We start from the raw sequence: 14,357 nt of genomic DNA, 5'->3' as shown, positions 1-14,357 counted from the left end.
TTTTGTCCTAGAATGTAAATATAGACTTGGCTTTAAATCATTATGATGCCCCTTTTAGAATTGAATTCATGAAAAGGATGTAGTGTGAAGTTTATATTTTATGCTGTATGATAACAAAGTTGGAACTCCCTTGCTACCGTAACGTATTTTAAATTATCAAATGATTCACAATAGTGTCACATCTTTCAATAAAATTAAGTATGCAGAATTAGAAGATGGGGATTATTTGTAATTTTTTGTTTGGATGGAAGTAAGACATTATGTCAATTTTGGCTTTCCCGTCATACTTACCCTTTGACGTACATAATTCTTGAAGGATTGGAACTATTTCCTTTCCAATTTTGTCTCCGCTAATGTGGAGTAGGGAGTGGCAGTTGGTGCAGCAATCATCCTGAAGGCTTTGATGCTCATGCCGTCTACGCAGGTGACAATGCCACCAACACGGAGCGCATGCGGAATCCTGCAACTGGAAGACCTGGGGGACAAGGATCCCTTCCCGGGGGTGTTGGTGGGGAGTGGGGCACGGCCCGTCAGGGCATGGGCCCTGGTATGGGGAGGGTAGCATCCACCCCACTTGCAACAGAGGGCGTGAAAAGTGCACTGGCTCTTCTGATGTCTCGACATGGCCTCCCTTCGACTGGCTTGGAACCAGGTACGCCCTTGAAGTCTCTTTCTCGCACCCCACTTCCTCCTCCCTCGCGCAGCAGGCAAAAATCATGGCCAGGACCTAGCACAAGAGTTGAAGTTGTTGGTTCCAGTGGTTTGGATTCCCTTCCTTCGAGTCAGGGTTTTAAAGCAGGAGGATCAGAAGAGATACTGCCGGGATTGGATCTGTTGCAAAAACCAGAAGCTGGCTCGGTGGCTGCAGTAAGTAGTGGGCTGGATTGTATCTCTGAAGATAGTGGCTCATTTCCAAGCTTGGAAAGTTCAGGGAGCCCACGCCCAATGGCCATCACTAGATTGCTGCCTTCTGGTGGAAGAGGGGTTGGGGAAAGAGTCTGTCAGATGGCTCAAGCCCCAGCTGAAAATTACAGGGAGCCACCACCCCTTCAAGTGGTACAGCATCACCTTCCATTGTATTCCATACCTTCTGAAGATACTTGGAACTTTCCTCAACATTCCACAAGGTAGAGGTGCAATACATTTTTCCCTTAACATAAATGGAGAGAAAGGTTCAGAAGAGTGGGTTGGGAGAGTAAAAACTCCAAAAATACTCCTGAAAAACTTGTAAATACAAGAGATGATGGTCTTGACAGCAGGTGTACAGGGAAGGTATAGTTGCAATAATTGCAGCAACCATTGAGAAAAGTATGTACAGTTATTGACTTGTATCCTGCTGATGCTCAGCTGCCTTATGAATTGCTGGTGCACATTTTAGTGGTGTGCATTCAATTAAATTTATTTTGTTATCTGTTCATCACACAGATTAGAATAATATAAAAATCAGCAGGTTTTTAAAAGTCAATGTGATGAGCGAGTAGAGTAGGTATGTCATGTATTTTGGACATTAGTGAAATTACTTAGTTTGGAACTGCTCTGGTGTCATAAGTTAAACATGAGGGCATACATGAAGTTAACTTTTTTATAATTTTTGTGCTCAGTTTGCCACTAAGAATGGCAGATTATTTACGAGTCATTTAGGTGTTCTTTAATCTTTTATTTTCTATGTGGAAAATAAGAAATGTTACTCTCCAGTAGTAAATTCTAGCCTTGTGCCGCAGATAAAACACCGTAAGGGTTTATTTCAGGTATAACTGACTTCACACTTTCAATAGATTTTGTGTCCTTGTGGAATGTTGGTACAGGACTAAATGGTATGCCTTGAATGATTTGTTGTAAATAAAAAATTGAAATAAAAGTTTTCCTATTTATGTAATATTTTATCACTGCTATTGCATGTATTTTGTGTTGACTTTGTTTTTATGTTTTGTTGTCTTGGGTACACACATTCCATGTCTCCTTTTTCCAGGCATTCTGTGTTGCAGTTTAAAATGTAATGGATCAAAAGAGTTTATTATGTGCTAAGGGAAATTATACTTCAAATTTCAAACCCCAATTGGCTTTTTCAGCCAGTCACTTTTGGCAGTTTCCTGACTAGTAGTTTTTGTTTTTCACATTTTGGGCTTCAGTTGCTTGATTAAGCTGAAATAGTAGTACTGTAGTGGTAATTGAACACACTCGTTGGTAATTTATGGGCATTTTTAAGCTATTGTATAATTTATACGTAAGGCTGTCAATAATAGCTGAATGAAGCTAAAGGTGAAGAAGTTATCAAAGCTGAAGATTAGTTGAAGGATTGGTAACTTGGAACATTGAAAGCACGTATCATGTCCATATTTGTGAGGATTAGAGGGAAATGGTTTAAAAAAATCCATCTGCTGTGTAAATTCATATACAAATTAAGAAATTAATCCTGAAATGAAGTCTTATCACTTAGGCAATTGGTAGTTCATTCTAAGGATTTATTTTATTGCTATGGTTCTTTTGAGTTCCTTTTATAAGAGTGATATCATTCTATACACACTAATACAGGAAGTGAAGGATTAAGAACTTCTAAAACAACGTTAGACATTGTGCCCTAGCACGATACATTTGGAATAATTTATTTTACACCCTCGCTATTTAAATAGTATTGAATATAGTTCTTTATTTATATTGTAACATCGTCCATGAAATGCCAGCCCTCACTCACGGGTTAAGGGTGTGAGACGTTCCGTTATGGAAATTTAGCTTTGTACCGGAAGAATTGACGAGGTTGGCGCATTAACAATGGATATTTTCGAAATTAGTTATTGCATGTCTGTTGGCAAAGGGTTTAGTGAAATTAAATGGTGAATACATTCTGAACATGTCAGTTTTTCAATATCCGAGTATGCTAATAGAAGTCGCCGGTACACGAATATTAGGTCGTTCTTGTCATCTTAAACAATCAGAAGCGTAAGTTAGGGTTAGCAATGATGCGAATTTTGCCGCTAATGCTGTGTAGGGATACTAGACTTCGATACCTTGCATGTTGGCTTCCGTCTGATTGCCGGAGTGGATGATGAAGGATCCCGCAAGTCTTAAGACTGGTGATGTCAGTCAGTATAGCGTATACTTGGTAGTTTATGTATATCGGCAGAATGTTGCCTCATTGCTAACTTACGATCAATATCAGCTGACGGCTTAACCACAAACACCACGTAGTCAACGATACGCTCACAACTCTCGACGGGTAATGGGTATATTTTAAGGTAGCACCAGCGCCATCTGTTGAGAGTGAATGCTACTACGTGAAGATTGCTAGCAAGTGGCACAAGTGTTCGAAGTTTGAATAAAACTATGCGGAATTTAGAATAGACGTGGTAAGTTTTATTTTATTGCCGTGAATATTGTTCTTATATTTAATCCAAAAAAATTGACGTAAAACCCGCGTGCGGCACCCGCAAAGGGTTCGTGATTTTTCATATTGCAGTAGTTCAAGGTATTGGAGTAAATTGGATCCAGTAAAACATTTTTTGACTAACTTTCTTGCCTAGTTTTTATGGGAGTGAAGATCATCGTGAAAATGGACACATTTTTCCATGCGTGAATGATGAAATCCTGTTGTTAAATCTCTTGCGTTTTAGCTGAATAGTAGGAGTATGTCATTAGATAATGGTTTTTAATACCTAATGCTTGCAACTTTTCTCAATCTGGCAATAATTGCACGAATAGCAAACGGGTGTGCATTATTAATTTTATGGGTAAGTGCAAGTAACCGTGCCATATCGAGATATGCTGGACAAAATGTAAACTTTCCTTCTTGGCATTGGCGTGTGCAGCGATGAAACTTCGGGACGTGGTGAACGCATTAGTTATCATTCACTGTTACCTTTCATTTATATTCGTTATCTTGCAATTTTTTGTAAAGAATGATTGTCGTCGTTTGTTCCCAGATATATATATATATATATACACACATATATATACACGCACACGAGTATATATGTATGATAATGTTTGGTTTGACGCAAATCTCGCAAAATAGATACTGAACGCGCGATTGGTGAACAGAATATCTCAACAAGTACTATCTTGCAGTTCCGGCGCTGTGCGAGGTATCTTAACTATCGTGGTGACTCCCCAGATTTCGATTACTTACCGAGCGAGATGTGTGTTTGCTTGTTCCAATAATGTAACTGCATGTGACTTGTACAAGATACACCTATTCTCGGCAAATTTAGGAAGTATTTCCAGAAGACGAAGTGTAGAAATAAACTAAAGGTCATAAAAATAATATTCGGACGGGTCACCTCGGTAATTGATTCGACCGACTACTGCATTGGTGAATTTCGAAATTAAGTATCAGTTAATTATTATGTAGACCATTTTCCGATACAATTTTGAGCTTTTTTAATGATAGAGAATTAGTTTATTTTCTCTCTCGTAGAAATGTTTTCATTATTGTTGCCGTCCTAAAACAACCTACAAGAAAAGATCTCTATAAGCATCGCAAACTGGTGTTTTTTCGATTCCTTCTACCTTCCTACCATCTCACGGTAAAAAGCTTTTTATTGGGTCGGATGGAACACTAAATGGGCATTCAGAGAAAAAGCAGCGCTGTGCGGGAATACTTCATCGAAAGCAGCGTCGTGAGAACTTTAATTAGGACCAGGGGAACGGAACTAAATATTTTAAGAACCCGATCTAGAGGAATGATTGTCTCAATTTTATCCCCGCATCATATAATAATAGCCATAATTGAAGTCATTATTTGCGCAATATTGTGTTAAAGCGGGAATGTCATTAATGAATGATTAATTTCTTTTAGACTTGTTTTTGCCTGGCCATTTTATGTACTGTGTGTGTGATAGTTTGAAGTATGTGTATAAACTTGATACAAAACTTAAATTCAGAAACACAAAGAAAGAACTCTCACTAATGTGTTATACATATCTGCGGGCCGGCCGTCATTTCTCAAGATATACAGCATATTAGTGAGTGAACTTTTTTTCTATTTAGTTAAGTTTGTATCGAAGTTAATTCATTTAATTGTGCCGTAACCGATGAGCGGTCGTTTTCGTATACATAATTATATGTATGTGTGTGTGTGTATGTCGCGTGCTTGTCCGGATTTAAGCGCCGCACCCTGTGTATATATATATATATATATATATATATATATATATATATATATATATATATATATATATATATACACGTACATTTCTGTACACATATAATTATTAAATAAAACCCTTATTTTCCCGCCTAGCAGTAAATCGCCAACCGCAAAAAAACGATTTATATCGATTTTACTGAAAAAAATGTTTGTGGAGTAGTTATAAGAATTTTGTGATGCGCACAGTTATCAACGCAAATATGGCTAAATTCATTACCTTATTTTTTCATGCTGGAAGCTGTAGCAAAAGTTTTTCTTTTTTCGCAAGGCTAAATCGTGCCCCACAATGTTACAATCTCTCATTGGGATCGGCTATGATTATTCGGTTACTTGTGTTGTTTCAGTTTCATGTTATCAACGGATTGGCGTTGGTCCATATTCTACCGCTGTAGTTTTGTGTCTCTTGGGAAATAATCTCCTCTCCTCCGAAGAGAGAGGTAAAGCAGTGCTGAAGTGCGAGCTCAGAACCGCGTCGTGATGAAATACCAATCCGTTGTTGTCCCTCTCTCTGATAGCCGATGTTCCACTTCTAATGTTAGCTGCTGTAGGGAAATTTGAAAATAGCCTGCTTTTGCTTAAAATAATCCTATCCCCTGAACACCATGTTCGTAAGTTCGAGGAAGTGAGAAAATTTATGGTTTTTTAACCCCCGCCGAAATCGTTTCCGAGTAGTTACGAAACCAGCCGGGACAGCATTATGCGGTAGCAAATCAAAGGTTTGAGAATTGATCAAATGTCAACGAATTTGATCGGGTAAAAGTTGCATTTTCTTTGTATTACAATGTCGTGAATTTTAATTTTTTTCTGTGACAATACAATGACGCCACATCACTTTGAAAGAAACCGTTGCCATCTTCTCAGTTGGCAGTAGGAATTGATTTACCAGACTGTTTGAAAAATAAAAATGTTCAGTTTACATGTACAGGTGATACTAATGTATTTAAATGATATTAATCCTCCGCGTTCTGTTTCGTAAGTAAAACAAATTTACACAACTCTCGCCCAAAGCGTCTCTATGGGAAATAGCGCCATAATCGCCTCAATTGAAGGATCCCCTTTCCGTTAAAATTTGTGTAGATATTAATTTATTGAGATGGATATTAATACACCGTCTTCTGTTTATTAAATGACAATAGAGTGCCGCACCTGCTGTTGTTGACTCGCAAAGAATGTCAGAACTCTGGACTCAATGGCGAGAACGGAAGATCAGGACGTAAATAGGTCTTGATCTTCTTCATCACATTGAGGGTGGTCAGTTTTAGGTCTAGTGAGATTCGAGGCTTGCTGTAAGTAAACCTTTGCGATACTACGAGCGGGTTGAATTCATCTTGGTTTTCTAAGGAGGTATTGCCCTGCCCACGTAGTTTCATCTGATGTAACCCCTATTTTACTCTATATACGCCCTATTTCGTGGCATGTTACAAAATTGGTGAGCTATTAATGGATTTTGTTGCCATCCGTCGAAATTATTAATACACATTCGACATCTTTAATGTTAATTAATGCAAATATGAATCTTCTCTCCGTGAACCAGGCACATGCCAATCTGTTTAGGGTGAGGGCAGTTGTTTTATGAAGTAATAATTCTCAAAGAGGAAAGCGATGCAGGGCCGACGCCGGACGCATTTGAACTGACAGTAGGTACGGTGACGACCGGTATCGTCGGTCGTGTGCCATTACCCGTCGTATTTAATAATTTTTGTCAAGTTTTAATGCGATTGCCATTCATTTACGGTGTTTTACCAATGTCGGTAGTACGCGGGCGCCGGCTTAGCATTGATACCCGCGTACGACCTTCAATAAAAAAATCAATGTGGCGAGTAAGCCACCAACATGTACCTACAAGCTTGGAATTGATACCGAACGGCGCAGCATCGTATTTAATGCGGTCACTGGGACTGTTAGGCTTTTCGCAGAAGGCGTCGTAAGGATGGGTATGCCTTTTACTTCAGTGAGAGGGGTTAAGGTCGATCTTATGCCATTTTGCAATATTCCTACCTGTCCGATGAAATACTGTCTGTTGGGAACCAGTTACGGCGTTGGTCTAATGCCGATGATGTGCTATACCAGTCAGTAATTAGCATATAATGCTTAAAAAGGTACCGATTGTAACAATGCATTTGTGCCTCCGGCTGTATTTGTTTGCTTGCCCTACGTCGCAATCTCTCCACATAAGTTTACTTAAGTGTTTGCCAACTCAGCCCCTATAACCCATATAATCCCTTTTGTAACCACATAAAATCTGACCACTGAATGCCTGAGAAAAGCGCTTGCCTGGTTGTATCCTATTATAAAGCCCTTTTTGGCGTTTGCTCCGCGTGATAGTGCTAAAAAATGTAATGTACTTTATTCCTCGTGTTGGAAGTGTATTCGAGGATCTTATTTCTTTCCTTATTTTATTTTGGCCGCGTCATTGAGTAAAGACCGGAAGAAAAGACAAATGAAAATTTCAATTTAGTGGAAAATACTGCTTTTCCGAAGCTTGGTTTTTGAAGCTAGAGTATGAGATCAGATTGGAGGCTCTTGAGGTGCGGAGAAGGATAGAGGAGGTTCATTTTTATTGAGAGCAATACCAACGACGAAGTTTAAAATACATGAGAAAAAAGTGGCTGAGCGATATCTGAAGAAGTTTGAAAAGTAGATGGGGGTAATACTAAGTGGTAGCAACATGTTAAAAGCCGTCTTAGAAAGAAGAGCATTAAGTTACAGGGGCGGTTAAGGGAAGAGAGTAGGCATTTTGGACAGCATTAATGCATCTTTAAGTACTTCGAGCCAAAGAAGGAAATAGTGTAGGGCAATCGAAAGGAAATCCTCGCGACCTGTAGTGCATAGCTGTTCAACTATTATTGTTTACTGAAATAGGGAGGGACAGTCGGAAACGTGTTTGTAGTAGGTAGATAACTTGATACTTGTTCCACTAAAACTCCAGGTTTCTTTTTTATTTTACTTTATTTGTTGAATTTTATTTTCACTAAATTCGATAGAAGAATTTGGTTGCCCTCCGACCGAAAGCGGAGAGTCTCACAAATACACCATAGACTTAATTTTCTGTCGGAAGAAAATAATTTTACTCAAGACCAAAGCATTTGTATAAATTTACCTTCTAAATTATTGTTTAATGTTTTGGGTTACTTTTCTTAAGTAATTGTTAATTTCTGTATAGTTAAAAAATTGATTGTGCGATTTGCTTGCTGTTAGTTCAAAGACGCGAAAGGCAGCAAGGAAACCTTAACCCCATGTACGATGTTTGTGTCATTTAAGAATATACCTAAATTACCACCTTTTTGTTTCTCAGTATTGATAGTGCGAGTAAAGTGCTAACTGGTGGTGATGAACGTATGCGCTAAGACATTTCTTGATGGCCGAGCAGAATATACATAGTTGGTATAAAAAGTATCGGAAAAATAGATTTATTTAAGATATTGGTACAATGCCTCAACATTCTTCGAAGTACATCCCTTGGGCGTCGACACACCTCAGCACCTTTTCCACGACTCGAAGGCTCCCTGGTAGGCCGATTCCAGAAGGTTCTGAAAGGGTCGCATGCGAGCTTCTCTGACGGTACTTAGGGTCCCATGGTGGTGTCTTTTGAGGGAGAATTTCACTTTTCGGAGCAGGAAAGAGTCTGGTCGTGCCAAGTCGTGTCCCAAAAGGGCAACCCCTCAAAGGGAATCGTCGCAATGTCGTTGCAGAAGGTCATCGCAAGCAGACACTTCGCGCTTCGTCACCCGCCAAGACCTTAGGGACGAGTATATAGTGCAGATCTTTCGCATTGCAGAATTTACAGTGATAATGGTGTGCAATTTCATCTTATCAATGCCAATACGACCGCGAGCACATTTAACCGACGGAATGAATTCAGTCAGCACTTAACGCTCACGACAGGAAAAAATTGGTACCGATACTTTTTATACAAACCTTGTACGTCTAGATGATAATAATAATCTCTTAGAAATAATTTCATTCTGTTCAGCATGAAGATATTGTATCTGGTCTTATTACGAGGACTCTGCTCTCTTTCGTTGAATGCATTATTGCGAGGGGTTTCTATCATTATGGTTTGAATTTTGATAGATGTAGGAATATTTTTATTTTAGAGATAACTTGTTCTTGTTTTCTTAGGACGTTACGAAACATCTTCACAGGGAAAGTGATGTTGTTGTGTCGTCGCACTAATTATTTACCAAGTTTATTATCGTGAATTTTCATTTGTTCCTCGGTTGCGAGTTCGAAGTGCATGAAGTGCGCTTTCACATTCTGATACCGAGCCGGAAACAAACCGAGATAATATCGTTCTCAGTCATTGACCGTACAAGGGGTAATCCGCCCAGCATTATGATGTTTTCGAACCTCTTCTGGAAATTTAGTTTGTTTTAAGGCTTAGAGTAATATTGGGATCGAAAAATTTGGTGTTTGAAGCTTTTACGCTTGTTTTTTTATTGAAGTTTTCGATGCAAATGCTGTTTTCATTATACATTTTTGTCAGTATTCTATGCGACGTGTTGAGAATTTTTTTAAGGTTAGACGTTTCGTTATTCCGACTGATATTATCGCCAGGTGCACGTTTTGATATGTTGCTTTTAGATGTCTCACTGAAACGGCCGTTGACTACTCAAAGAGATAAGTATCGAGTGGTCTCTTATTACTATTTGGTGCGAACACTGCTGCGTCGATAAATATCTGCTCTATATTATTTTAATAATATATAATGACCCTAAGATTGTTGATCATTATTGAATTCTCACACATCATGTTATTTTTATCAAGTATTGCCAATTTGATTGAAAGAGTAAATGCAAAATCGCCGAAGGCGTTCTCTTTGATGGACTTGAATTTAACGGCCATACCTCTCAGGCAATTCACACAGCACGCGTATCATTCCGGAATTCGAAACGACTTCCCTGAAATTTTGCGATTTGGAAAGGAAAAGGGGTGAAATTAAATGATAGTATCGAATGAAATGACTTCGCGATAAGGGCTCTGCTGTTTCACTTGTCCTCCGGCACGGCTTTACTACAACATGACCACAATGAGAGATTAATGGGGTGATGCAATCATTGGCGAGGGTGAGACTAACCCAGGAACTTCCAATAAATGGAATGCCCTGCTGATTCTGCGGTCAAATGTAGGCCAAAAAATATTTATCGAAGTGGGCGCATCCGGTAGTGTCTTATATTTGTGTAAACAGAATTACCATTCATATTTTTTTATGGAGATAAACATGGTAATAATTATTTAGTGTTAACTTACAGGTGACGGCCCGTTCATCAAGCCCTTAATGCAACTACCCTAGCTCTTTCCCTAACGATATTTTTCACTGTTGGTTTTAAAGGTTCTCTGTATATATCATAACGGCAATGAATGCTAATAAATTTAACCTAATTTCGGAGATGTCGCAGGAAATGCCGCTGAAGTAACCTAAGCAGGGTGTGAGCACATATGTGAGAATTTCACTGTGTAATCCAGTCCTCGGCACATCCCGTTCTTGGCGAATGTTTTATATCACTGGGAAAGCTCACATTTGTTAACTTATTTTGTTATGCTGGCGATTTAGGGTTGGTGATTGCAAGGTTGTCCCGTCAAATGTTACATGCATATCACGTTGCCACTGCAATTTATAATGAGTTTCAAGTTATTTAGTAAAGAGTTACTTTTCACGCCATGTACTTGGTGACCGGACGAGTGCGACATCCGTACCCGGACAAATAGGTGCGTTCCAATTGGAGGCGGTGGTAAGCCGCTCGCCCTTAACAGGAAGTGAGGAGGCAAACTGGGCGGTATTACGAACGACGAACTCATTGTCTTATCCATTCCTTCTCCTCAAGTACCGATTTCAAGTGCGGACAATTTTTGTGGACGTTGCCCGTCTTGTTTTGAAGTGGATTATCTCAAAGCGAGCCAAGTTCCAAGAAAGGGAATTCGGTGGATTGTTTTAACTTGTGACAGTGCTCGACATGTGCACCCCGATTGCCGACCTGTTTCGGGAGTGTTCGCGGCTTTAGGGGAGGCGACCGACAGCTAAGGTCATTTGCGTCATTAGGGATGGGAAAGGAAGGGTGGAGAGAAACCAGGCGTCGGCATTAGCCTACTCTTATCGAAAGGCGCCAAGGGGTCCGCAGTTATACGTCCCAGCCGACGGACGTCGTACTCACTTTAAGTTCTCTCAACAACACACCTCAAGTAGGGGTCGGGGATACCGTCTGCCGCCGCCAGGATTCGAACCCGGGCCCTCTCGTTGGGAAGCCAGTACGTTAGCCACCGCACCGTCCCGATCCCCGCGATAGTTCATCTCCAGTAATTTTGATGCTTGAGAGAGATTTATTGAATTGAAGTCAAATTGACTTTTGATTTTAAATTGAGACTCGATTGCAATCGCCATATATTATACCACTACAAATACGCCTGCAGACAACGGCTTTGTGCCTCAAAATGTACGATATATATGAAGCAGGAGTATTCCCATCGTCCATGCTATTTACGGATTAAGCGCCAAGCTTGTTTCGAAGAAGGGTGCCTGTTGTGAAATTTCGTCTGATTGATAGTTATTAGTGTCGTTTAGTAAAATACTATGCGGCCAAAATTGTAAATGTGAGGACGACGTGTGACTGATTTCGCAGTTTTAATATCTTTGAAGTGTCTTTGACCGTTTTCCTTTGTGGTGCTGGGTTCGATCGCTATAATTTCTACGAAATTCTGCTTTGGAACGACACCAAGTGAATGAAACGCCCGACGTTTCACTGCCGGTATTGGACTATTTCCACTATATTAGGAATTTAACAAGCTGTAGTGAAACCAACCCGAATGATATTACCGTAATTAGTTGTTTATTGCCTCAGGAATGTCTGGTAATATGTCACCGAATTAGTGACCAATGCTGTGAGTGTGTTTTCGAGGGGTCACTCTCAATTTAGGTAACATTAGGTATCTGGAAGGCCTCAAAACACTTTCTGGTTTATTTGGCGTCGAGTCAAAGGGAAATAATTTCAGTTTAAATCTAAAGCTACTATTCTTGATTTATTTCCGTAATGGAATTACAAAATCTTAAATGTTGTTAAATTACTTTCAAGAAACACGTAACCTGTAATGAATTTGCCATATTATTCAAATGATCACTTGAAAGTAGTCATGATTACTCAGCAACTGTATACGTAGATATTGTAATGAGTGAATCTTGCTCAATGGTATGCTCCCGATTGTTTTCCAATATGTCCATTTGTTACTGTGCATCGATTTTTTTGAGTTTTCCTGTCGGCCTTATTTCGACTATTAGGTAGTGGCTTTATTTCAGCAGTTTGACCTCTGTAGGTATATTAATTCATGAGGTAAACCGTTGCATTATAAAATGGCGATATCAAATTTGCGTGCTTGTTAAAGAAATTAGTTTTTTCACATGATAAGCAACTACGCGGACATACGTACCAATTTTCAAATAACACACCAAATGTGAAACTTCAATCGTGTGGCAATCTCTGAGGACATACATTTAAAGCATGCGGTGCTTCTTGACTGAGAGCTATGTTATTCATTTTAATTGCAATGACTCTATTTTACGTCAGAGGTTTACAAAATGAAGCATGAGGATTTTCGCGAATTGATTCCATTGATCAAAAATGCGTATCTTTTATTTTACGTCTTTTCAGCATTAGAGTTGGTTTATCTTATAAGAATGATGCCACGGTGGAACGTGCAGCGTTTAAATTAGTAAATTAAACCTTTTGGATGTGGTGTGAAACTTGGGAAGTATTGATTCTTTTCTTTGTTTTTGTTAGAATTGACTCCGTCTCATTTTCCCTGCTGCCTCATTTGAAACAAACTTGCATAAACGCTGTGATTCGTAATGGGTTAGGGGTAGGGTATTGTGGTTAAGAGCAACTTAGAGCAATAGAAGGTATCAATTTATCAACATTCACAAAATATCATATCGCATGGTAGGTAGCCTATTGAGCTGAGCGTTTGACAGAAAGACCTGGGGTCATGGATCGTCTTTTATGCGTTTTAGTTATCCCTATCCATAGCGCGAGGTTACTCCTACAGGGTTCGTCCGGAAAATAAGTGTACTGATTTTTTCCCGCCGCTCCAGGCGCGCCCAGCACCGCTCTGACGGGCTGCGATTGGAGGGGGGTATGTTGGCAAGCGACGCTGAAAAAGGCAGTCGGCTCTGAGCTGTGGTGTAGTGAGGAGCTCTGTTAACGCGAACCTCCACGCTCGACCCACGTCACGGAACGCGATGCCGAAGCAGCGTCATTCCATCAAATTTGCGGTAAAGCTTGGGAAATCGTCTACCGAAACTGTCGGTATGATTAACCAGGCTTACGGGGAGTCAGCCATGTCCAGAAACATGATCTTTCGGTGGCACAAGATGTTCGTGGAGGGCAGAGAAGAGGTCGACGACGAACCACGGCCTGGACGCCCATCAACGACACTCACCGACGAAAATGTGCGAAAAGTTCGCGATGTACTGAACTCTGATCGTCGTCTTAGTGTTCGGATGATAGCAGAGCAGTGTAATGTGCCAAAAACAATAGTGCACGAGAGAAGGGAGCAATTACAGATGCGAAAAATTTGTGCAAAGTTGGTGCCGAAAGTGCTCAGTGATGATCAAAGACTCAATCGTTTGGAAATCGCGACACAACTTGCGGATCACTGCAAAAATGATCCACATTTTTTAGAGAACGTTATTTCGGGTGACGAGACGTGGATCTTTGAAAGGAACGCGATACGGGACTTTGGACGCCGTCAAAGAGGCCGTGACGACGTGTCTTCGAGAGGTTCCGGATGATGCCTTCGCGGGAGCGTTCCAGGAATGGGAACGCCGCTGGAACAAGTGTATCGACTCACAAGGGTCCTATTTTGAGGAATATTAGCTTAAGATATGTAAAAGTGTAATAAATTTTTTTTCCTGAGCTCAGTACACTTATTTTCCGGACGAACCCTGTATAAGCTGGCAATGATGGATCTTGCGGCCCAGCTCTAACGATTCGTGTAAACATCGTAATTCGCGCGCTTTGTTCGGTTTGGGAATGCTAAATTTGAAGAGCGGTGATAGAATATCCGTTAAACCTCGCATAAATAACGATAAGAATTATGGTTTCCCCGTTTTACTCCCCTGCGTTCGAATTTCATGTGATGTCTCTCCCCAGTCAAAATCAAAGCAGAGCGATTTTCTGCTGAGTGGGAGTATGTAAGAAACCGAATTGTGGCACAGGGAAAGAAC

At 40.1% G+C, this 14,357-nt stretch overlaps 1 protein-coding gene across 4 annotated transcripts in view; it reads left to right on the top strand.

Annotated features, from left to right (window-relative positions):
• Cdk12 (Cyclin-dependent kinase 12) overlaps positions 1 to 14,357 on the top strand; it is a 77,005-nt gene that overhangs the window by 59,867 nt on the left and 2,781 nt on the right. For 2 of the 4 annotated variants that reach the window (XM_071590775.1, XM_071590774.1), the window contains one exon: positions 365 to 1,870. In XM_071590775.1, coding sequence (XP_071446876.1) covers positions 365 to 1,131 — 767 coding nt within the window. In that variant the 3' untranslated portion in view covers positions 1,132 to 1,870. Of the gene's footprint in view, positions 1 to 364; positions 1,871 to 14,357 lie in introns of those variants that run through there. The other 2 variants (XM_071590777.1, XM_071590776.1) reach the window with 2 other exon arrangements.

The sequence above is a fragment of the Hetaerina americana genome, unplaced genomic scaffold (genome assembly GCF_022747635.1).
Source record: "Hetaerina americana unplaced genomic scaffold, ioHetAmer1.1.p SCAF_4, whole genome shotgun sequence".
Classification (NCBI taxonomy): domain Eukaryota; kingdom Metazoa; phylum Arthropoda; class Insecta; order Odonata; family Calopterygidae; genus Hetaerina; species Hetaerina americana.
The sequence above is the reverse complement of the archived record's forward strand: the minus strand, read 5'-3'. Positions and strand labels throughout refer to the sequence as shown.